The sequence below is a fragment of the Malus domestica genome, chromosome 03, assembly GCF_042453785.1.
Source record: "Malus domestica chromosome 03, GDT2T_hap1".
Lineage (NCBI taxonomy): Eukaryota > Viridiplantae > Streptophyta > Magnoliopsida > Rosales > Rosaceae > Malus > Malus domestica.
Genome location: NC_091663.1, coordinates 31207930 through 31231769, shown reverse-complemented (window position 1 = coordinate 31231769; position 23840 = coordinate 31207930). Strand labels below are relative to the sequence as shown.

General features: G+C 37.6%; 3 protein-coding genes and 1 pseudogene across 3 annotated transcripts; 2 read left to right on the top strand and 2 right to left on the bottom strand.

Annotated features, from left to right (window-relative positions):
* Window positions 1–299: 299 nt before the first annotated feature.
* LOC108172521 (uncharacterized mitochondrial protein AtMg00810-like) lies at window positions 300–1044 on the bottom strand. The gene is made up of 2 exons (XM_017330190.1): window positions 895–1044; window positions 300–686 (listed from the first exon to the last, which is right to left on the bottom strand). The coding sequence occupies exons 1-2, from the start codon at window positions 1042–1044 to the stop codon at window positions 300–302; spliced, it is 537 nt and encodes a 178-aa protein (XP_017185679.1).
* A 1616-nt stretch (window positions 1045–2660) lies between these two features.
* LOC114824222 (L-type lectin-domain containing receptor kinase IX.1-like) lies at window positions 2661–4021 on the top strand (annotated as a pseudogene).
* A 6448-nt stretch (window positions 4022–10469) lies between these two features.
* On the top strand, window positions 10470–13326 carry LOC103408024 (L-type lectin-domain containing receptor kinase IX.1-like). The gene is made up of 2 exons (XM_029100245.2): window positions 10470–12707; window positions 12903–13326. Exons 1-2 carry the CDS (start codon window positions 10525–10527, stop codon window positions 12937–12939), a joined length of 2220 nt encoding a protein of 739 aa, XP_028956078.2. The 5' UTR covers window positions 10470–10524; the 3' UTR covers window positions 12940–13326.
* Window positions 13327–18783: 5457 nt separating this feature from the next.
* On the bottom strand, window positions 18784–20079 carry LOC108172516 (uncharacterized mitochondrial protein AtMg00810-like). The gene is made up of 2 exons (XM_017330178.3): window positions 19740–20079; window positions 18784–19637 (listed from the first exon to the last, which is right to left on the bottom strand). The coding sequence occupies exons 1-2, from the start codon at window positions 20077–20079 to the stop codon at window positions 18784–18786; spliced, it is 1194 nt and encodes a 397-aa protein (XP_017185667.3).
* Window positions 20080–23840: the final 3761 nt, after the last annotated feature.

Sequence of the window (23840 nt, the reverse complement as noted above, 5' to 3'; positions counted from 1 at the left end):
ATTTAATATTCTAGATTTTTTTAATAAGCTGATTTTTTAATAATCATTCCACCTTGCAGTTTTTCTCGAACAATGTGACAATCAATTTCAATATGTTTCGTTCACTCATGAAAAACGGGATTGGCTGCAATATATAGAGCGGCGTGATTGTCACAAAATAATGGTGTGGGACCTTTTTGCGGAACCTTTAAATCTTGCAATATATAGCGCAACCATGTTAACTCTAAAAATGTGTTGGCCATAGCTCGATATTCGGCTTCTGCAGATGATTGAGAAACATTATCTTGTTTCTTGGATTTTCATGAGATGAGGGAATTTCCAAGGACACAATACCCAGTAACTGACCTTTTTGTGGCACGACAACCGCCCCAATCGGAATCACAAAAGGCCTTTAATTCAAGATTGTTGGAAACAGGAAATAACAAACCTTGACCAGGAGTACCTTTAATGTACTTGAGAATTCGTAAAGTTGCATCCCAATGAGGTTTGCGAGGCTCGTGCATGAATTGACTTAATGTGCGGATTGAAAATAGTATGTCAGGCCTGATGACAGTAAGATAAATCAAACGTCCGACTAGTCTTCTATACTTGGTGGGATCATCTAACAATGCTCCGTCGATGGGAGCGAGTTTCAAATTTTGTTCCATTGGAAATTTGTCTGGGTGTGCCCCTGTAAGACCAGAATCCTACAAAACATCTAGTGCATATTTCCTTTGAGACATGAAAATGCCTTAGAACGAGAAAAATCAATGCCCAAAAAATATTTTAAATCACCAAGATCTTTGATGCTAAAGCGTTTAAGAAGGAATATTTTGAGTCATTCCATCTCTTTAAGATAATTTCCTGTAAGAAGTATGTCATTTACATAGATAAGGATTGCAGTGAATGAGGTACCTTGGGCCTTTGTAAAAAGAGAACAATCAGCTTTTGACCGTTGATAACCAGCTTTCTAAATGGTGACTGAAAATGTGTAAAACCAATTTCTGGAGGCTTGTTTAAGTCCATATAGAGATTTGTTAAGCCGACATACAATGTTCTCCCCATGTCGGCGAAGACTAGGAAAAGGTTCCATGAAAACAACCTCATGTAAATCACCATGAAGAAACGCGTTCTGAACATCCAATTGATGAATGAACCAATGTCGGGCACTAGCAACAACCAGGAGGCAACGAAGAGTGGTGAGTTTAGTAGTAGGAGAAAAAGTTTATTGATAATCGATACCCTCAATTTGAGTGTAGCCTTTAGCAATGAGACGAGCCTTGTACCTCTCAATTGTGCCATCAAAGTGGTACTTAATTTTATAGATCCATTTGCAACCAATGGGTTTGTGACCAGCAAGTAAGGGAACCATAGTCCATGTATTGTTTTGCTGCAAAGCCGTTAATTCTGCATGCATGGCAATGCGCCATTTGGGATCAAGGATAGCTTGAGCATAGGAGGTGGGTTCAACAGGACCTGTAATGTTAGCTAGAAAGGCACAATGGGTAGAAGAAATGCGTGAATAGGAAAGCAAGTCAGAAAGGGGATACCAAGTACCTGAGGAAGGACGAGGTGCCGAATGAGACTGACTGATTTAGTTTGTCACGTGGTAGTCTTTATGCCATATTGGTGGGTGCCTTGGACGAAGTGAATGACACGGGAGTGGTAGGGGAGAAAGTTGGGTTGACGTAGGGTCGGATGGATGAGAGATGTCATGTGAGAAGGAGAAATGATGGGAATAGGAGTAGGGTGAAATGGTGGAGACCGTGAGCTAGTAGGTTGAGGTGGGGATGTTACGGCATTAGGGTCAAGTTGGCTATTTGATGGGATGTCACTACTGATGGATGGCAGTGGAAGTGATAAGGGGCCACTATAAGGGTCGGTCAGAGGTGGTTGGGTTGGTGAAAGGAAGGGAAAAATGGTTTCGTTAAATTTAACATCTCGACTAACAAAAAAATTGTTTGTTTCTAGATCATATAGTTTGTAACCTTTTTGACCAGTGGGATACCTAACAAATACACAACGTCTAGCACGAGGGTCGAATTTGTGTGTAGGGTGAACAATAGTAGGAAAACAAAAACTGCCAAAAACTTTTAAGTGATCAAATGATGGTGGACATTTGTAAAATAACTCAAAATGGGACTTGTTAGACAACTACCCATTTTTCCCTTTGGTGTGGCCAGCCTTGATGGTTTTTGTGGTTATGATTTTGGCTTAATTAGCCAATTTATTGGCTAATTAAGTATGAAAGAAGTAAATGGGAGGTTATAAAATTATTTATTTGTATAAATGGGGTACTAAAATGGGGAAAAGTAAGAAAGACTAAGAAGAATGTAAGGTGGCCGGCCACTACCTATTTTTAGGGTGAATGAGATATATTTTGTGATTAATTGGGTAATTTAATTGATGTTTAATGGATTAATTGGGTAATTAATCCATTAATTAACCAATTAACATTATTTTGTAGGTTACCTTGCAAAAGGGGATTTGATGAGATGGACTTTGAATTGGTTACCTCTTTTGGAGCATTTTTTATTTTGTTGAAAGATGATTCTCCTCTACTCGCGCATAGGAATCCCAATGTGCCTCAAGGGTATTCTTGTCTTTTTTTATCTAAAGATCCACGTGTCGCCTTGTGATTATTTTTGGCTCCACATCAATCTATGGCCATACATAAGATCATGTCGTGGAATTTCACTTCCACTTCACTTGTTGATCATCACGAGGCCGATACTGCACCACCACCGCTGCCGGTTCCTGCATCAACCCCTATGGCTAGTTCAACCTATCCTCCCAAGACAGTAAATAAGCCTACAAGACTAGTATTTGGGATGGGAATTGGAAGATGTGCTGTCGTGGTTACCGGGTTGGGTTTGGTTTGGTTCATTTTGTGGAAGATGAGGGAAACAGGAGAAAGTAGTGATGAAGATACCATGGTTCATGAATTGGTTGACGAAGAATTTGAAAATGGGGCTTGTCCCAGGAAGTTTTCATATAGGGAATTGGCTTGGGCAACGAATAATTTTGGGCAGGAAGAAAAGCTTGGAGAGGGAGGATTTGGTGGGGTTTATAAAGGCATAATACCAGACTTGAAGTCACCTGTTGCTGTTAAGAGGATATCGAGGGGTTCTAAACAAGGGCCGAAGGAGTATGCCTCGGAAGTGAAGACAATTAGTCGACTTAGGCATTGCAATCTTGTTCAATTGATTGGTTGGTGCCACGAAAGGAAATTTCTACTTGTGTACAAGTTCATGCCCAATGGCAGCTTAGACTCTCATTTGTTCAAAGAGCAAAGCTTGTTAACTTGGGAGGCAAGATACAAAATTGCTCAAGGCTTGGCCTCTGGGTTGTTCTACCTACACCAAGAATGGGAGCAATGTGTGTTGCATAGGGATATCAAGTCCAGCAATGTTATGTTGGATGCGAATTTCAGCGCAAAACTTGAGGATTTTGGGTTAGCAAGGCTTGTGGACCACGGACAAGACCCACAAACGACAGCATTGGCTTGAACCCTGGGCTACATGGCTCCCGAATATGTTTTCACGGGAAAGGCTAGCAAGGAATTTGATGTCTACAGCTTTGGAATTGTTGCTTTGGAGATTTGTTGCGGAGAAAACCTAACGATCCAAAGTTCGGAAGTAGTGAAGTCAATATGGTAGAGTGGGTTTGGGAGCTTTATGGAGAAAAGAAAGTCATTGAACCAGCTGACCTGAAATTGTGTGGAGATTTTGATGAGAAACAAATGGAGTGCCTGATGATTGTTGGCTTGTGGTGTGCTCATCCGGACAACAATATGAGGCCTTCAATACAACAAGCCATTCAAGTGCTCAACTTTGAGGTTCCATTGCCGAATCTCCCATCAAAGATGCCGGTGGCCACGTATTTTGTTCCTTTGAGATCGCTCTCAAAGTTATCTGGTGGTGCTTCTAGTTCTCAAGGAGGGCATACGGAATGTTCAGGCTATGCCTACAACACCAATTCCTCAGAGTTTACAGGATCTTCTTCTGCAACAAATTATCATCCATCAGTCTCACTTGGGTAAGAAATAACTCTAATTTACGGATAACCTGGATTCTAGTTTTTTTTGGGGGAAATTTTGTAATTTCACCTTTGTCTTGTTTTTGGAATCGTCAAATCATGCATAAACAGATTGAATATAATCTAATGTATTATGTGGTAATCGTCTTATTTGATTTTCTTTGATCAGGTCTAAATGTGATAATTAGATGAGAAATTACCATTGACATGATCGGATGGATGGCAAAGATGAAGATGGCGCCCTTCCCCTTCTCTGTGTTTGAGCATTTAAAACTAAACTGTTTATAGTTTGAATTTATTTCTGTTTCGACTGAAAGACTTTGTATTCATATATATATATATATATATATTGGCAAATGACTTTGTATTCATATATTGTGATTGTATTTTGGCTTAGGGTTAGTTTGGTATTATTGTGTTTTAAAAATAAAAAAAAAATGTTTCTGTTACGTTGTGAGAATAAACAACTTAAAATAAAGTTGTTAAGTGTTTGGTAAACATTTTTTTTATAAAAGTGCTTTTAATAAAAAAAAAAAGTAGTGTGTGAGTGTTAGGTAAATTTTTATATTAATTGCTTTGAATATGTTAAATTACTAAAAAAGATATAGTATTTAATGTGATATAATACTTGTCAATGACAATAATGTAAGTGCAAATATTGTAATTTTGTAAATCATGTGGTGTTATACTTGTCATTTGAAAAGTTCTTCAAATGAGCATTAATTACTATGTTTTGTTTAAAAATTTTTTTTTTTAGAAGCATAGTAAACTCTTTGCTTCTGCTTTTCTATACTTTTCTACTTTTATGAGCAGCAGTTTTTTTTTTTTAAAATCACTCTTTTTTTTTTGTTTTACCAAACACATTTAATGTTCTAGATTTTTAATAAACTGCTTTTTTTTAAAGCATCACAATCCCAAATCAAACCTTAGCCTACAATGGACTAACAATAATGTGGTTCAAATTCTCTTTTGGTAAGAAACCTAAGACTTCTAGAGCGGTTAAATCAAGCTTTGTAGTGAGATAAAGCTTCACGTCTTGAACCCACTTCAGATAGTTTCTTTCAAAGACTTCTAGAGCGGTTAAATCAAGCTTGTTCAAGTTCGACATGTCCCTATAACAAGAGGTACAAAAAAACGTGATTAGTCATATGGTAAGCTATAGACATATATCGTAGAACATACAGGTTTTATAGACATGTATTGGTTTAATTTATGCATGAAAACTACAGGTTTCATGTAGTATGTTTTGAATGAAAACTTCAGGTTTCAAAAACACTAATTTTGAAACTACTGGTTCAAATTAGTTTTTATGAACGATTAGTTCATAAGAAGAGGTTCCTGCAAGAAACACATAATGCAATATGTTGATTTAAGTGTAATAGATTTGAGTTTCTTCGGAAACTCAATTGTGAGAGCTTCGTTACTACAAAAGTATGTCAACAGTTCAAAGTATAAAAATAAATTATTGTTGTTAATGTCCAAAAGTGATATTCAGGTTAATAATTTTGGATTAATTATCAGATTAATGGACTGCGAGTCACTTGTAATTAATTCAATAAATCGGACCATACAAGATCGATTGTAGAAGCAAAACTAATAATAACATTCGGGTTAGAATTATTTAAAATGATAAATAATAGCATTGGATCAAAAAAAATATATCCCAAAAATGATTTGGGCTCGGGTTGGCTGCAAAAGGTAGCCCACGAGGTGGCTGCAGGCCACGGGCCGTAAGCAAGGGAGCCCAGCAGCAGCGCTACTAGCTTTGGGCCAAATGGGGGGGGGCATGAGTTAGGCCCATAGATCGTTGGCCTTGGGTTCACATAGGGAGCCCAGTCGAGGCTGGGTCAGGGCAGGCTTCAACCCAGTAGACAAAGATGCGGGAAGCGGGCCGGGGCGTGTGACACAGCCCAATGGGCTACAAACTACTTCAAGCAGGTTTTAAACCATGGGACAACAGGCCAAGAAGGCTGCAGGCTTTCTTGGTTGAGCTTAAAGGACTTCAAGCCTGCAGTAAGCCCAAAGGCACTGCCGTGTGGTACACTCGATTGGGCTTCAAGCCAGTGTTGGTCCGACGATGCCACGATGGATGATGCAGTGGTGGTGCCGCACATTGCCCAATGTTTATTTTATTTTATTTTATTTATATCCCTAGGGTTTGAAAAATCCTAAATTGCTTATAATTTATTTATATGTTTTGACTCACAAATTCCACATAGCAAATATAAATGCGTAATGCATGAAACAAATATATATATATATATATATATATATATATATATATATATTTTTTTTTTTTTTTTTTGTAAGGAAAATATAAACATAGGGAGTTCATGCATCATGATGAATGTTTTCATGCTTCGTGGACATCTCAAATATCTTATTATTTTAAGCGTACCTGATTAACAGAAAAAAAATATAAGCCTTTGAATTTTGTAAAAGATAGTCTCCTCCTACGATCCGTCAATTCCTTAGTTTCTGGCAAGAGCGTGCAACGTGTTGTAGGCCTATTTGATTGAACTAATTTAAGGGATTAGAGAGAGGGGGGCCGGCGGTATAGAGAGGGAGAAGAGAGAGTGATGTAATTGTGAGGTGTGTTTGTATCACCCCATTGTGCCTTTATTTATAGTATTAGGATAGGTAAAAGTCTTTCCCTTTAGGATTACAACTCTTAATCAGTAATCAACTCTTAATAGGAATATAAGATACATTCCTAAATCTTCTAGGATTTACACAATCATATTCCTATTGTAAATATGATTGCAACAACTTAAAAATACTTACAAGATAATCGTATTATAAGCGGCTTAACTAAGGTCGTTCACCACAGGGATTACTAAAATAATTTATGTAAAATCAAATATTAATTATTTACTTAAAACAAAGTTTTAAAAAATGTTGATTTTGTGACTTAAAATATATAAAAACGAATTTAAAATAAAAAAAATTAAATAAATCAACTAGAAAACAATTTAAAGAAAATCAATTTAAAAAGACAATAGAATTTCGTTGTCACCTTAATAATCTTACGTAATTCTCCCAATTACTTATGAATTACCTATGCATATTTCGAAGCTTAGGTTTTCCTAATATTGTCCTACTTGGAACCTCTAACATTGAACGTATACCTAATATGCAACTCGTCCGGACATGGTGTTTGTAACACCCCGCCCCGAAATATTTATTTTCGGAAGTAATTGCGATGATAGGCCTAAACTAAATTCTTCTTTAGTTAACTACCATTAATTGTGATTCCTTAATGAAATGCCTTAATTGCACCCATGATTTAATACCAAAAATTTTCTTACCAAAAAATACGATTATATTATCAATTTATCACCATTTTCTTTTATTAGATCAATTTCCATTCTAAAGATTAATTCTCGAGTATTTAAGGCTGCATCTAACCCTGTAAGGCCATCTCCAACCGATCGCTGGCTAGAGGGCTCGTTTTAGCCCTCTGGCCTTCCGAGATCCTTCAAGATATTAATATTTTAATGAACAGTACATGACCATATTTGCCTCCGTCTCCAACCGAGGGCCAGATGGCTCATTTTAGCCCTGTCACAAAAAACCGCCTCTAACCAAAGGTCAAAGGGCCAAACATAATTTATTATTTAAAAACTACAACTTAAATTCAAATCCAACAGCTAATGTTATTTAATGTTGTTTCATATTGTTTAATGTTGTTTAATGTTACTTAATTTAATTTAATGTTGTATAATGACTTAGGAAGTTATAGGAAAAAAAATAGAATTTAAAAAAAATATGAAACAAATTTTGTGAAATGGAAGTTATAGGAAAAAAATGGAATTTAAAAAAAGATATGAAACACATTTTGTGAAATAGAAGTTATAGGAAAAAAATGGAATTTAAAAAAAATATGAAACAAATTTTGTAAAATAGAAGTTATACGAAAAAAAATATGAACCAAAATTTGTAAAATATAAGTTATAGAAAAAAAGTTATAGGAAGTTATAGAAAAAAAAAAGGTTTAAATTTATAAAAAAAAAAAAAATGAATACAACGGCTAGTGACTGGCTAGCCGTTGGAATTCAAATTAGTGTCGGTTTTAACTAACACTGTTCAAACTGCTATTATATTAACATTGCTATTAGTGTCGATTATAACCGACACTAATAATATAGTATATATTATTTCTGTCGGCTATAACCGACAGAAATAACAAAACATTAAAAAAAAATGGCCAACCCTCCAACCCTCTCCGATTCCGTGGGACCCTCCAGATTCCAGAGCGCTCTGGCCTAGCCCTCAGTTGGAGACGGGTTTTGGGCTATTTTCGGCCCTCTGACCCTCTAGACCTTTCGGTTGGAGATGGCCTTAGACTACTTACGTACCCTTGAATGGGATTAAGTCTTTCGTAGTTCACCATTCAGTCCTTTATCCATTTCCAAATAATATTCTGGTAACGGAAATATCCAACATTTGCTTCCACAACCAAATCACACCAAATGGGTGTTATACCGCCCCAAAAACAAAATAAAATCACGGTTAATTAATATTCTATTAACCACCATAAATCAAGTTCGAACATACATACATACATACATACATACATAACCATATTTATATGGAAACCACATTTATGTAACCATATCACATAAATCCGAGTCACTCTCTAATGAATGGGCTGTAAATTGACATTCCCAAAATATACAACTTTGTTTTGTACATGCCACCGACTGACTTAAGTATTGAAATACAACACTGGCAAATCCTCCTCAATGCAAATGTGTTCTATGGTAAATTTTCATCCACACTTGCTTTTTGATTAATAAATCTTACCAGTTACTAGTTTACTACCAGGAATAACAAGTAACGTCTAACTACAGTCAGTTGATAATATATATATTCAAGGGCTTCAGAAAACCCTTAATTCAATTTCTATAAACACGTAATTACCCGTGATTCTGACAACAAAACTGAAATTAAGCGGCTACTCATTACAATTTAAAGTACAAATACAAGGAAAGTCATGTTCTTGTAGTGGCCATACCTGCAGCAGTTCACGGAGTCGGAACCGGAGCCCAATTCAGAAGATGAGCAGCTAACCGCTGCCAACCGCCCAAGTCAGCGGTGATTACTCACCGACACGCCATCGTAAGCGCGCTTTAAGCAACTCACAGACGGACATGAAAACGAACAGGAGGAGGTGGAGGAGGATACAGAGACAAGGGATGGGGGCGAAATTGCCGCCATCAGTAAGTCCTCCCCTCTTTCTCCATTCCATCCCCCCCCCCCCCTTTTTTTCTTTTTTTCTTCCCGTGGCCTATTTCCACCAAAACAGAATCTGGAGCCATCCAGAGTCACCACAAAATGACTATTTTATCCCTACTTTCGTTTGTTTTTATTTCATTTGTTATAAATTTGTTTAACGAACGATTTTCGCTTACACGCTTATAGGATCGCACTCTATCCAATTATGCCAAGAAATACGATAAAATATATGAGGATAAAATACGTCCTTGTATAATTACGTTATACAAACTAGGGGCATTTTTGTCTTTTCCCACTTATCGGTAAATTTAACAACGTACACTAACATAATTCCTGGAACTAAACTTTAAAATTCCCCAATTCTATTTCCATAACCATAAATCGATTTATTTTCAATTTCTTCCACATATTCATAATTATGAATATCTAATTCATATATTTAAATTTTCAGGATATTACAGTGTTTGTCCTAAGTGAAGTTACAATTATTAACCACAAGAAGCCATTGCCAATTTCAGGAAATAATCCAACCAAAATTATATCAAATTACTTTTCTAAATATCATAATGATCGCAATAGTTTAAACACAATAATTAATAATTCAAAATATACATACATAATATCATAAGTAAATAAAAAAATAAAAAAATAAAAGCTACATTTACTAAGCCTTGTGGCTTCAGCCTAACAAAATGAAATTAATTACAAATAATTATAAAATAAAAATACTATTAATTAAAAACATGAGTGAAAAACACTGTAAAGTAAAACTTGCGCAAATGAAATGAGAGTGAGTAGGGAGGGATAGAGACCCTAACAAACAGTGGACGGCCCAGATCTTTTTTAAACAATCCAATGGTGGCAATTGATTCTGACTATAATTAAAATATTGTTGTAAATTGGAGTGGCTACATGCCTATGCCTCCCCTGCCGGCCCATCATATCATTGCCTCACCAGTGCCGAATGCTTTGGGATCGAGTTGGTATTACATTTCAAAATTTTCAAAAACGTCAGTTTAGAACGTTTTTAATTTGCGATCGCAATTTTTTTTTGTTTATTTCAAAATTTTCGAGATTTTTTTCCAATTCTAGAAGCAATGGTGCGAATTTCGCATAATAAAAATAGATAACTCCATATCAGACTTTTCTCCCTTTTTTAATACAACTTGTTTGTAATCCTCAAGTCTGAGTCAACGAACTTTTGTCAAGTCTTTCTCCAAAATTATTGGTTGCCCAATAATTCCACAACCAACTCTGTATCTATTTCAGATGACAAACATTTGTTCAAGCTTATTACAAATCCTGAGTCTCAATCTCTCTCCCAAAATGCTTGCCACCATGATCAGTGCATCAACACTCCGATCGCAAAAGCTTCACTTCCTACTTGTTTTCTTCTTTCTCTTAACCCCTTCTGTAACTCCATTAAACTTCAACTTCCCCAGCTTCAGTAGCGCTGACTCCCCTAATATATCTATAGAAGGCGATGCTTATTTGGGAAGCCCTTTCCTCCGCCTCACACGAGACGCCACAGGCGAGGCAAAGAACTACAGCGTAGGCAGAGCCACCTACCGCCAACCGTTCCTCCTTCAGGAAAACGCTACCGGCAAACTCGCCGATTTCACCACGAGTTTCGACTTCGAAATTAAGTCCGTTAACTCCAACAGCAAATCCGTCCCCGGTGACGGTCTCGCCTTCTTCATAGCTCCAAAGGGCTCCGTCCTCATCTCCACACTAGGCCAAGGTGGCAGTCTCGGCCTGCCCTTCAACTCCACACCTTCAGATGACTTCGTCGTGAGGAATCAGTATGCTTTTGTGGCTGTGGAGTTTGATATATTCTACTATAATGTGCTGACAACCATCGACGACCCCCAGTACGAGCACGTGGGGATTGATGTCAACTCTCTCAACTCTTCCAAATGGGAGCCTTGGGTTGGAGGTATTACGGAAGGAATTCGAAATAGTGTTACCATTACTTATAATTCCTCCTCGAAAAATCTTAGTGTTGCCTTCACTACTTTAGTAACGAGTGATCTCAACGATTCCCAAGTTGTCCAAAAGATGACATATTTTGATTACACTGTTGATCTGACGCGGTACTTGCCCGATTGGGTCGTTGTTGGGTTTTCCGCTTCAACAGGTCAATCTATTGCCATACATAAGATCATGTCCTGGAATTTCACTTCCACTTCACTTGTTGATCACCCAGTTCCTGCATCAAATAAGCCTATAGGACTAGTAATTGGGTTGGGAATTGGAGGATGTGCTGTCGTGGTTACTGGGTTGGGTTTGGTTTGGTTCTTTTTGTGGAAGAGGAGGGAAACAGGAGAAAGTGGTGATGAAGATACCATGCTTCATGAATTGGTTGACGAAGAATTTGAAAGAGGGGCTTGTCCCAGGAAGTTTTCATATAGGGAATTGGCTCGGGCGACGAATAATTTTGGGCAGGAAGAAAAGCTTGGAGAGGGAGGATTTGGTGGGGTTTATAAAGGCATAATACCAGACTTGGAGTCACCTGTTGCTGTTAAGAGGATATCGAGGGGTTCTAAACAAGGATCGAAGGAGTATGCCTCGGAAGTGAAGACAATTAGTCGACTTAGGCATCGCAATCTTGTTCAACTGATTGGTTGGTGCCACGAAAGGAAATTTCTACTTGTGTACGAGTTCATGCCCAAAGGCAGCTTAGACTCTCATTTGTTCAAAGAGCAAAGCTTGTTAACTTGGGAGGCAAGATACAAAATTGCTCAAGGCTTGGCCTCTGGGTTGCTGTACCTACACCAAGAATGGGACCAATGTGTGCTGCATAGGGATATCAAGTCCAGCAATGTTATGTTGGATGCGAATTTCAACGCAAAACTTGGGGATTTTGGGTTAGCAAGGCTTGTGGACCACGGACAAGAGCCACCAACGACAGCAGTAGCTGGAACCATGGGGTACATGGCTCCCGAATATGTTATCACGGGAAAGGCTAGCAAGGAATCTGATGTCTACAGCTTTGGAATTGTTGCTTTGGAGATTTGTTGCGGGAGAAAACCTATCGACCCAAAGTTCGGAAGTAGTAAAGTCAATATGGTTGAGTGGGTTTGGGAGCTTTATGGAGAAGAGAAAGTCATTGAAGCAGCTGACCCGAAATTGTGTGGAGATTTTGATGAGAAACAAATGGAGTGCCTGATGATTGTTGGCTTGTGGTGTGCTCATCCGGACAACAATATGAGGCCTTCAATACAACAAGCCATTCAAGTGCTCAACTTTGAGGTTCCATTGCCGAATCTCCCATCAAAGATGCCGGTGGCCACGTATTTTGCTCCTTCGAGATCGCTCTCAAAGTTGTCTGGTGATGCTTCTAGTTCTCAAGGAGGGCAAACTGAAATTTCAGGCTATGCCTACAACACCAATTCCACAGAGTTGACAGGATATTCTTCTGCAACAAATTCTCATCCATCAACCTCACTTGGGTAAGAAATAACTCTAATTTACTGACTTATAACCTGGATTCTAGTTTTGTTTTTTATTTTTTTGGGGGGGGGGGGTGGGAAATTTTGTAATTTCACTTTTGTCTTGTTTTTGAAATCGTCAAATGATGCGTAAACAGATTGAATATAATCTAATGTATTATGTGGTAATTGTCTTATTTGATTTTCTTTGATCAGGTCTAAATGTGATAATTCGATGAGAAATTACCATTGACATGATCGGATGGATGGCAAAGATGAAGATGGCGCCCTTCCCCTTCTCTGTGTTTGAGCATTTAAAACCAAACAGTTTACAGTTTGGATTTAATTCTGTTTCAACTGAAAGACTTTGTATTCATATATTGTGATTGTTTTTGTGATTAAGAATGGGTGATACAATTTTTTTTTATACGTACATAAGGGGAGGGGGTGGGCTTAGGGCTAGTTTGGTATTGTAATGCTTTTAAAAAAAATCTGCTTCTGTTGTGTTGTAAGAATAAAGTTATAAAATAAAGTTGTTAAGTGTTTGGTAAACATTTTTTTGTAAAAGTGTTTTTAATATTAAAAAAAAAAAGGCAATGTCTGGGTGTTTGGTAAACTTTTATATAAATTGCTTTGAATATGTTAAATGATTAAAAATGATATAATATTTAATATGATATAATAATTGTCACTTGTTGCAGTCCTATTAGATTAGGAATGCGATTGTGTAAATCCTAATAAAATTGGACCTTTCAATCAAAATGGTCTTTAAAATAGAAATTGGTCCATTTGCACACTATTTTTTTTTTTTTTGAGGAGAATTTATTGATAAATAAGAAAAATACAATGTGTCAAGGGGGACATGAGGTCAAACTCAAACCATTAAAGAATTCATAACAACAATTCAAAACATCTTTTAGCAAAACCTATAACAAGGAAGCTTAAAAAGGTTCATGTCTAAAGAGGGGAGAGATTTATGTGAAAAAAGTTAATATTTCTTTTTACCGAGGTTGACCCTGTTAAGTTAAACAATTCTTTTCGTGTTTTGAGTATTTTTCACTTATCAACTTAACGGGTAGTGTTTAGGTGTTTTTTTAGAAACTGGTTTTTATTTAACATTACCTGAACCCAAAAAGACCAACTCGTTCCCAATTTTAGTGGTTAGTCATAAAATACTAGCAATTCCGAGTTGGTTTGGTTGGAAGAGTAATGTCCTTAAAAACCAACCCGTTACCAAGTTTAGTGTTTTTCTTTTAAGAATAAAATTTGTACATGATATATATTTTCTGGACAGTCCCATTCTCCTCGACCCTATGGTCTATCCTTCACGTATGTGCATTCTTTGAAGGCTTTTTATTTAAAATGGTCTCTGAGATTTGCATCATCTATAAGTTTGGTCCCTGAGATTTAAAATCAATAGAAGTAGTCCCTGAGATTGTCCACCATCCATAATTTTGGTCTTTCTGCTAAAGCTTTTGGCCGGAAGTTTGGGTAATTTTCAAAGCTTCGTAACTCAATCGTTTCTTAACCAAATTCGATCCATAATATATCAAAATGAAGATAGGAGAGTGCAGAATAAGATTATATCTATTTGGAAGCCCAATGATTGCCGGACATGGTCAGAAAATAGCCTTAAAGTTGAATGGTCCGAGGGAAAACTGGAAAACTTGCCGGAAACTCGCCGAAAACTGGGTAAACTTTAAACATTCATAACTTCTTCAATAATCAACGAAATGAAGTGATTCAAAAACAAAAATCATACTTCTCAACGATAAAAAGAGAATGGTACCTTTTTTAATGGCTAACTCGTTGTGGTTTGGCCGGAAAACGGCTCGAAAGTGGCTGTTGAAAAACGAGTCAGCAATGTTCGAGCCGTTTTCCGGCCAAACCACGAAGATTTAGCCCTTGAAAAAGGCTACTATTCTCTTCTTCTCGTCGAGAAGTATGATTTTTGTTTTTGAATCACTTAATTTCGTTGAGTATTGAAGAAGTTATGAACGTTTAAAGTTTACCCAGTTTCCAGCGAGTTTTCCAGTTTTCCCTTGGACCAGTCAATTTTGAGGCTATTGTCCGACAATATCCGGAAATTATTGGGCTTCTAAATAGATATAATTTTATTCTATACTTTCCTATCTTCATTTAGATATATTACAGGTCAAATTTGGTTAAGAAACGATTGAGTTACGAAGCTTTGAAAATTGCCCAAACTTCCGGCCAAAAGCTTCAGCGGAAGGACCAAAATCATGGATGGTGGACAATCTCAGGGACTACTTCTATTGATTTTAAATCTCAGGGACCAAACTTATGGATGATGCAAATCTCAAGGATCATTTTGAATAAAAAGCCTTCTTTGAATTCACAATACTAAGTGTGATAAGTGGTAATGCGTGGGCTTGGAGTTGTAATGTACCATATTCAAGTGTTTTGTGCTTAGAATAGTGGCAGTGTTCTTCTTGGTGCTGTGTTATGCTAATTCGGGAATCCAAGCTACCACTCTAAAAACGCAATTTACTAGAGTTGAATGATGTGTAAGTGTGTTCGCACCCAATGCAGTGATGCACTGAAGACATATGTGGACCGATTTTACAAACAAAGGAAAGTGTTATGCAACATCATACAGTCACAGGTCCGCGGTCCTTCCCTCATGTCCTTAATTTACTCCCCCATTTCTGTTTTTAACTTTCCATCACAACTTGGTCTCTCCCTTCTCCTTGCTGCTATCTCTATTACATGGTTATTGGGTTCTCCGCTTCAACGGGACTCTGTTGCTCTGTTTAAGACTTTCTCATGGAATTTTACTTCGACCATATTAGTTGATCCCCATGAGATCGACGTTTCAACGGACAACACAACATCAATGGTTCTAGTTCCATTGCCAAGCCTAATTGCTAGTACTTCTAAGCCAAAGTCAGGAAATGATCAAAGGATAGGCTAGTAATTGGCTTAAGGATTGGTGGATGTGCTGTCTTGCTTGTTGGGTTGGGTTTGGTTTGGTTTGAAAGAAACCAAGAATATGCAGTTTCTAAATATCCCTCTTATATTTTTCAATGTAATAATATTACAATGGTGTGGCAGTATATATATAGACAATATACTGCTCTTACAATTACAATTATACCCTTGTCTAATCTGTCTATTTACATAAGAAACCTAACAAACATTTAACAAACATCTAACTAATTTTACTTAACTCTTTACACCCCCTCAAGCTGAACTTGGACGCATCGAAAGGTCCAAGAGAAAGCTTGGATTGCAAATACAAAAATCAGGATTTAGACAGGGAGTTGGCATGAATATTAGCTAACTGGTCTTGAGAGCACACATACTAAACTTTGAGAAGATTGGCAAGTACCAGCTCTCAGATATAATGGTAATCAAGTTCAATATGCTTGGTGCGAGCATGGAAAACTGGATTTGAAGTAAGAGATATTGCAGACAGGTTGTCACACCAGAAAGAAGGAACTTGAGGAAGGTGAAGGCCAAGATTGTCACGCCCCGATCCCAACATACGTCGAGAATCGACACGTGACAAAGAAAATAACGTCCGTTGAATACGGTATAAGTTACGGAATAAAATACTTTAACTGATAAACCAAAATAATATGAAGGTGGCTAAGTTCTCCACAAAATATTTACAAATATGTACATCCCAAAAAGAAGCATAATCTTTGCTTTACTAAGAACAAGATTGAGGTGCTCAAAAGAAAGTCCCAAAGATAAAGTACAAGATAGGATATAGGGGTAACCTAGCACTCCAAATCTCTAATAATTGTACCGCTACCCCACCTATGAACCTCTCGAAGCTACTCAGACTTGTTACCTGTAAGATCAGTGCCTACACCATTGAAATGGTGCACCGGGCAAACAACCCGGATAAGCCACGAAGCTTGTGTGAGCGATAAATAATACAAAGTATATGATACTAATAATAAAACCAACCATCATTCACAATTATAAACCTTGAATATAAATCATTTATAAGAAATCGCTACCAAACCTTGCAACCTTCGAAGGAGTCACACATACATCCAACGAGTTTTCTAAATCAACTCAGAGTTCTCAAAGCGACATTCACAGATATATTCAAAACTAGAGTTAGAGAGACGTCGTTCGGCCCAAGCCTACGCAAGTAACCAAATAGGAAGTGGCCCTCTAAAGCGGATTAACCAAGCAAAGCCACCCCTAAGAAAGTAACCAAGTAGGTAGTGACCCCCCAATGCGGATTAACCAAGTAGAGTCACCCCTGAGAAAATAACCAAATAGGTAGTGACCCCCCATTGTGGATTAACCAAGCAGTCACTCCTATAACTATTGGAAGGTGATCACCCAATGCGGATTAACCAAGCATGATCACCTTTAAATGTGTATGGCCATACCTAGGATATAAGGATCACCAACGCGGATTAACCAAGCACGATCCACAATTAGTATGGTCCCCTAACGCGGATTAACCAAGAAGAACCATCCAGGACCATTGCTACATGGTGCAGACTTAGTGTCACCTAACCCCATGACACTAGGGTAATGGTCCTTTACAATCCATCATTTCTATCAAACCATCAAATATATATTCCAAAACACAATCCATCATTTTTATCAACCATCACATATATATATCCCAAAACACAATCCATCATTTTTATCAACCATCACATATATATCCCAAAACACAATCCATCACAGTTCAAATATCCAAGTCACCTAATGTTTCATAAGTAGATCAACGGCAACTTAATAGTAACAATTATTTAGCATCAAAACTATTTTAAGAATCCATAGTGTAACCACAAAGTTTATTAGCACAAAAGATTTCAAAGCAATAACCATAACACATAGATTAGAATCACTCACCTGAGATCCACACTAATGCACTCAAACACGAGAGTCAAGGCATCACGTTCTATCACCGCCTAACAAGGTACAAACCACATTTAGATTTCCTTCGATAATTCACATACTTAAAACTCTCATATATCTCCCACAACAACATTTAATGAGGAATCGAACTGTCATTCTAAGGTAGGGTCCATGATCTTACGTCACTTATTCCGTAATATCCAATCACTAGATTTTCACTTGTAAGTCCCTAAGGTCCTTAAACAATATCTACCATAGCATACTAAAATTAGTGTTAATACACTGTAAGATCGTCAATTGTTAGCATAATCAAGTGGCGGACCTTATCAATAAAATACTCAGCCAACAACATTTTCATAAATCGAATGTCACACACCGGAAAATTTGACTTTCTCCAAAAATTCTCAAATTTTCCAGGAATAAAGATTTCAACAAGTAGAGTAAACTTTGTACCTGTCGCCGAGTCCAATTTGGCAAGGAATGCCCTCAAATTGGCTCACACCCAACGAACCCTAAGGTGGGTGTTCTTCACTACGGTTTCCTTGGTGTTCCAACGCCCCAACCACCAATTGGGTCCTGTTCCTGGGTCCAAGGGAAGTTGATTAAGGGTGATGGTTAGTGGTGATACTATCTGGAACGAAAATTCGTTATCGAGAACCCCCCGGGTTCTCCTATGGAGTTCTACCCGAATTAGACCTTAAAAACCCTTGATTTTTGGTAGAGAAGGAAGGGAGAAGATATTTAAGCAAGTTACCTGTGAAGGAGATAGGAGAATCAACTGAGAATTGGAGGAACTTACCTGAAATGGCCGGTTTGAAAACGGTTTGGTGGTGCACACGGTTCACCAAATGGGGAAAAAGAAAAAGTGTCCCCTTTTTTTAGTTCCCCCCCCCCCCCAAAAAACCATCTGATTGATCCTTTCTTTTTGTCTTTTTATTTTATTTTATATAATATTATTATTGTTTTATTTTATTAATTTTTTTTAAACTAACTTAACTTTTAATCCACATGTGGATATTAAACAATTCCCACAATCTATAGTTCACAACTTCAAACGTCAGCAACTATACCGTTATAATTCGGACTCGCAAATGGCTTTCGCCTATGCGTTCGTGGGTTCGAGATCTATTTAAAAACACTAGTTGTAACTTCGAAATATCAATGAAAGATAACGATTGATTAAGAAACTTCCAACTCGATAACTAATCAATTACTAAACTTAAAATTAACGGAATTAAAATTAACTAATAAAGATAACGTAATTGCGAAATACAAATTTAAAATTCGAGATACGTAATGAATGGTGAAATTCTGGGGGTGGGATTTCACAAAGATCCTTGAACACTTTACAAATCCATGTTATTTCAGTTGTTGTGTGGGCTAGCGATCGGTATTCTGCTTCAGTGGAGGAACGAGCAACCATTGGTTGCTTCTTAGCACTCCAGCTAATAAGATTGGATCCCAAAAATATACAATATCCACTAGTAGATTGTCTATCAAATAGACAGTCGGCCCAATCAGCATCAGAATAGGCTATGAGGTGAATATCACCTTTCTTGAACCACAAACCATGACTCATTATGTCTTTCAAAAATCTGAGAATGCGTTTGGCTGCTTGAATATGTGGTTCTCGTGGAGCATGCATAAATTGACAGACTTGATTTACAGCAAAAGATAAATCAGGGCGTGTCCAAGTTAAGTATTGCAATGCACCTACAATTGATCTGTACTCTTGTGGATCAGGTAACAATGGACCTGTGTGATCAAGTTTGATGGAGCCAAGAAATGTGAGACATGGTTTAGCACCGGCCATGTGTGTCTTTTGAAGCAAGTCAAGAATATACTTGCTTTGATGCAGGAAAAGACCTGCAGAGGATCTCTGAACCTCAAGACCCAAAAAATAATGCAAGAGGCCTAAGTCCTTCACAGGAAAAATAGTACTTTGTTTCTGAATGAAAGTTTGACAAGCGGCAGGATTTGGACATGTGACAAGAATGTCATCGACATACTCCAAGACAATAACAAGAACAGGTGCTTGAATCACAAACAAGGAAGCATCAGATTGTGATTGATGGAATCCCAAGGACTTAAAGACTGCAAATAATTTGTCAAACTAGGCCCGAGGGGCTTGTTTCAATCCATACAAGGATTTTCGAAGCTTGCAGACATGATTAGGATAATTTGGGTCACTGAAACCAGGGGGTTGCTGCTTATAGACATCTTCTTGAAGGTTTCCGTGCAGAAAAACATTACTGATATCCAATTGGTTGAGAAACCAATCATATTGGACTGCAAGAGATAGAAGAATTCGAATGGGTACTGGTTTTGCTACAGGACTGAACGTTTCCTTGTAATCCAAACCAGCTTGCTGATGAAAGCTTTTGGCCACAAGCCTAGCTTTGTATTGATCTATAGTTCCATTTGGATGTTTCTTAACTCGAAACACCCACTTACATCCAACTATATTCTGATGGGAGTTAAAAGGGACTAGAGACCAAGTGCCTGTGGACTGCAGGGCATTATACTCATCCTGCATAGTAGATCTCCAATGGATATGTTTCGAGGCCTGAAGATAAGTGGTGGGGATAACATCGACAGTGTCGGGTAAATGATGCTTTGTGGCTGAGTAGGCTTTTGGTTTAGAGATGCCAGCTTTAGATCGTGTGATCATAGGATGGATATTATTGACAGTAGGGGAGAGTGTAGGTAAGGGGACTGAAGAGGGTGCAGAAGAAGGATTCACTTGGGGATGCACTTGAGGATTCAGAGGGAGACACCATTAAGATTCAAGAAAAAGAAGTCGAGAATCTGAATCAGAGTAGAACAACAACTCAATCAATCACATCGGAGAAGAAGATCAAAGAGGAGCAGAAGATCGAAGAAGAAAATTGCAGGATCGAAGAAGCCGTGAGGCGATTTGGCGATGGTACCATGAAAGAAACCAAGAATACACAGTTTCTAAATATCCCTCTTATATTTTTCAATGTAATAATATTACAATGGTGTGGCAGTATATATATAGACAATATACTGCTCTTACAATTACAATTATACCCTTGTCTAATCTGTCTATTTACATAAGAAACCTAACAAACATTGAACAAACATCTAACTAATTTTACTTAACTCTTTATGGTTCGTCTTCTGGAAAAAAAAAGGAAACAACTGGAAGTGATGAAGATCCTACGATTCATGACTTTATTGATGATCAAATCGAAACGGGCACTGGCCTGAGTAAGTTTTCATATGGCAAATTAGCTCGACCAACGAGTAATTTTTCTGAGGAAAAAAAGCTTGGAGAGGGAGGTTTTGGCGGGGTTTATGCAGGCATATGCAGTTCGGGCAGGGTACGGTGCGGGTCCAAAAATTCAAAATGTAAAATAGGCCGGGTCGGGGCGGGTAATAGATTTTGAGGAAACGGGCCCCTGGCCCAGGCCATTTCCTAAGTCCCAACTTGTTTCTTTTAATTCCATCTTGAATAATGAACAGCTTGTAAAGTTATAATATTAATATAATATAAAATCACCAAGATAGATGCTTGGTGTATAAGAAGCCACATCTGCTATTTTTTGTTGGAAAGTGAGAGAGTTAATGTCCTTTCACATCTACAGTACACACACGCCACACTCAAAGACATAAGCAATAAAATCTCCCCCACCTCACTCCTACTGTCTCCCTCAATCTGCCCTGTGACCTGTCCTCTTCTGCAACAAGATAACATCTTTAACTTTTCATATAAATTCACATCTACCCTTTGAGAGAATTCAGAGATCCTTCCATTTGTTTTTATACAACCAAAAACCAATAACATAAGGAGGAGGAAGGAGAGAGAGGGAGACCTAGAAATCCTAATCGCCATGAACGACTTCGAGGGTTTCCTGACCTCCGATTTCGACTTTAAGCCCTTCGGCAAATAGGCCCCAATCACCGAACCCAGACCATCCTACTCATTTGCCTCATCCCTCTCCCTGCCGCTGTTGTTTTCTTGGTTGTGGGCACCCCGCCTGATGACCCACTAGAAGTCTAGAAGGTGCTACTGAGTCGACAAGTGGGCCCCAGCACTCCACCTTGTTGAATTCGGGAATGCTCGATTGGAAGTAGATCCATACCAAAGCATCATACAGTTCTGGGTAACTGTTGAACAATTTGCCATCCCCAAGAATGAAGATGATGTGAATAGGAGAAAGAAAAAAAAGAAACTAGCAGTATGCCCAAAAAATCGAAAAAAAAAAAAGTAATTGGACCTATAGACCCGCTTCGAACCGACCAGTTTCAAACGGGCCGGGTTAGGTTCGATTCCTAAACTCAAAATTCTTCTACCCGGCCTGACCTGTCCTATTACATTTTAAATGAATAGTATAGGGTCATATTTGCCTCCGTCTTCAACCGAGGACCATAGGGTTTGTTTTAGCCTTATCACAAAAAACCGTCTCCAACCGAGGGCCAGAGGGCCAAACATAATTTATTATTTAAATTTAAAAACGACAACAACTTAAATTTAAAAACTACAACTTATATTTAAAAATTACAACTTAAATTTAAAAATGACAAATTAAATTTAAAAACTACAAATTAATGGCGTAGGAATGGTGAATGAATGGTTTAGGTATTTATAGGAAAAAATTTGCATCCACAAATTGGTGCTTTCATTTAGAGTTGAAATCCATACTCGTAGAAGACTCTCGCACAAAAAGGTTTTTTCTCTATTTTCTAGTCCATTTGAATATTTTTCATACGTTCTTATTATTAGAATTTTTTACTTGCAAAGGTTCTTTGATAAAACATATAAGAAAAATATAATGGCTAGAAATTTAGAAAATACCACAAGTGAAAATTCTAATACTCAAGAAATGGGATTGCGGAGATCCACGAGGCAAAATACAGTCGTAAACAGAATGGCACCACCACCACGAGGTTCCACCATGGCCCAAGTCTTGCCATCCAAGTTTGCACGGGCCCAAGCCCAAGCCTCGCATTCGCATGCACCACGCACTAAGCAGCCTGCTCCCGTGATCCAGCCTGCTCCCGTAGCCCAGCCTGCTCCAGTGATCCAGCATGCTCCCGTAGCCCAGCCTGCTCTAAACAAATAAACCATATAAAGAGGTCAAGGAGGACCAAAATCAGTCGATTGGAGAGAAAAAAAATACACTAAAAGAGTCACTTTTCCAACCAAAGGCAAAGCTAACCCCGCTGATATGCAAATTGTACACCAATAATAATTGCTGATAATTTTGCAAAGAAAGAGTTGCGATAGCCAATTCCTTGGCAGAAGCCACCAAGAAATTGACCATGTCAATCCTTGAAAACTCATCCACTAGTAGCAAGATCGAGATTTCCTTTGGACAAACCATCTATATTAAGTTTAATCCAAAGAAACCAAGGAGCAGACCAAAAGGAAGAATAGTTGGCGCCTTGCAAGGGATATGCTAGATCCCTAAAGAAGAAATGATACGAGTGTCAAAACCTTGAGAATAACCAGGAATAAACTTCCCACCATGAACGATCCCAGAATTGATTGAGAATAACCAGGAATAAACTTCCCACCATGAACGATCCCAGAATTGATAGACATGCAAAGACGACGAAAATAGATTGGACGACCCTAAAAATAAACTTATTTCGAGCTTTCCAAATAACCAAAATAGTAGAAAAACCCGCAAAAATCCAAATATTGTACAATTGTTAGGAAAAGTGCTTACGTATGTAGGCATCCCAAAAAGCAACCAGAGAATCTGAAAAAGACAACGAGGTACAAAATTGGCATGCTAACCACCTCCAAAGTTGTCTAGATATCCGATAATCGAAAAAAGATGAACAGTAAATTCCTCATAATTATGACATAAACAACAAATGGATGTATGTGACATTATTTCTATGACTAGTTGTCGTATTCGTTTGAAATATTGGCGTTTGTAATAGGATATAAAGTTTCAAAAGGATCTAGGCATTGGTCGGATGGCAACCAGGGGCTTAGGCTTTTTTTTTAAATATTTTATTTTAAAATAAATTTGTTATATAAAGGAAAACTAATGAAAAAAACTTGAAAACTTTGAGTTTTAACGATAAGGACAAAATAAAGGGTAAAGTGAATAGTACCATGTTTGACTTTTTAGTGTAAAAATATGATTTTTCGTTAAAGTGAACAGTACCGCGGACTTTTCGTTAAAACTCCCATTATATAACCTATAAATAAATGTTTACTTAAGCTTAAAAATAATACACAAATGTAATGGGATACAGAAATTGTAAAATAGAACACCATGTAGATTGCATTAGGACATATGCATATGGTCTAAT

Excerpts from the sequence above, each read along its gene's own strand:
- LOC108172516 (XM_017330178.3), bottom strand. The coding sequence starts at position 20,079 with ATGCAGGATGAGTATAATGCCCTGCAGTCCACAGGCACTTGGTCTCTA. Across the intron at positions 19,638-19,739 it reads CTATAAGCAGCAACCCCCTG|TCTTTAAGTCCTTGGGATTC; the intron begins GTTTCAGTGACC and ends AATTATTTGCAG.
- LOC103408024 (XM_029100245.2), top strand. The coding sequence starts at position 10,525 with ATGACAAACATTTGTTCAAGCTTATTACAAATCCTGAGTCTCAATCTC. Across the intron at positions 12,708-12,902 it reads CATCCATCAACCTCACTTGG|GTCTAAATGTGATAATTCGA; the intron begins GTAAGAAATAAC and ends TTCTTTGATCAG.
- LOC108172521 (XM_017330190.1), bottom strand. The coding sequence starts at position 1,044 with ATGGGGAGAACATTGTATGTCGGCTTAACAAATCTCTATATGGACTTA. Across the intron at positions 687-894 it reads TCTTTTTACAAAGGCCCAAG|GATTCTGGTCTTACAGGGGC; the intron begins GTACCTCATTCA and ends GATGTTTTGTAG.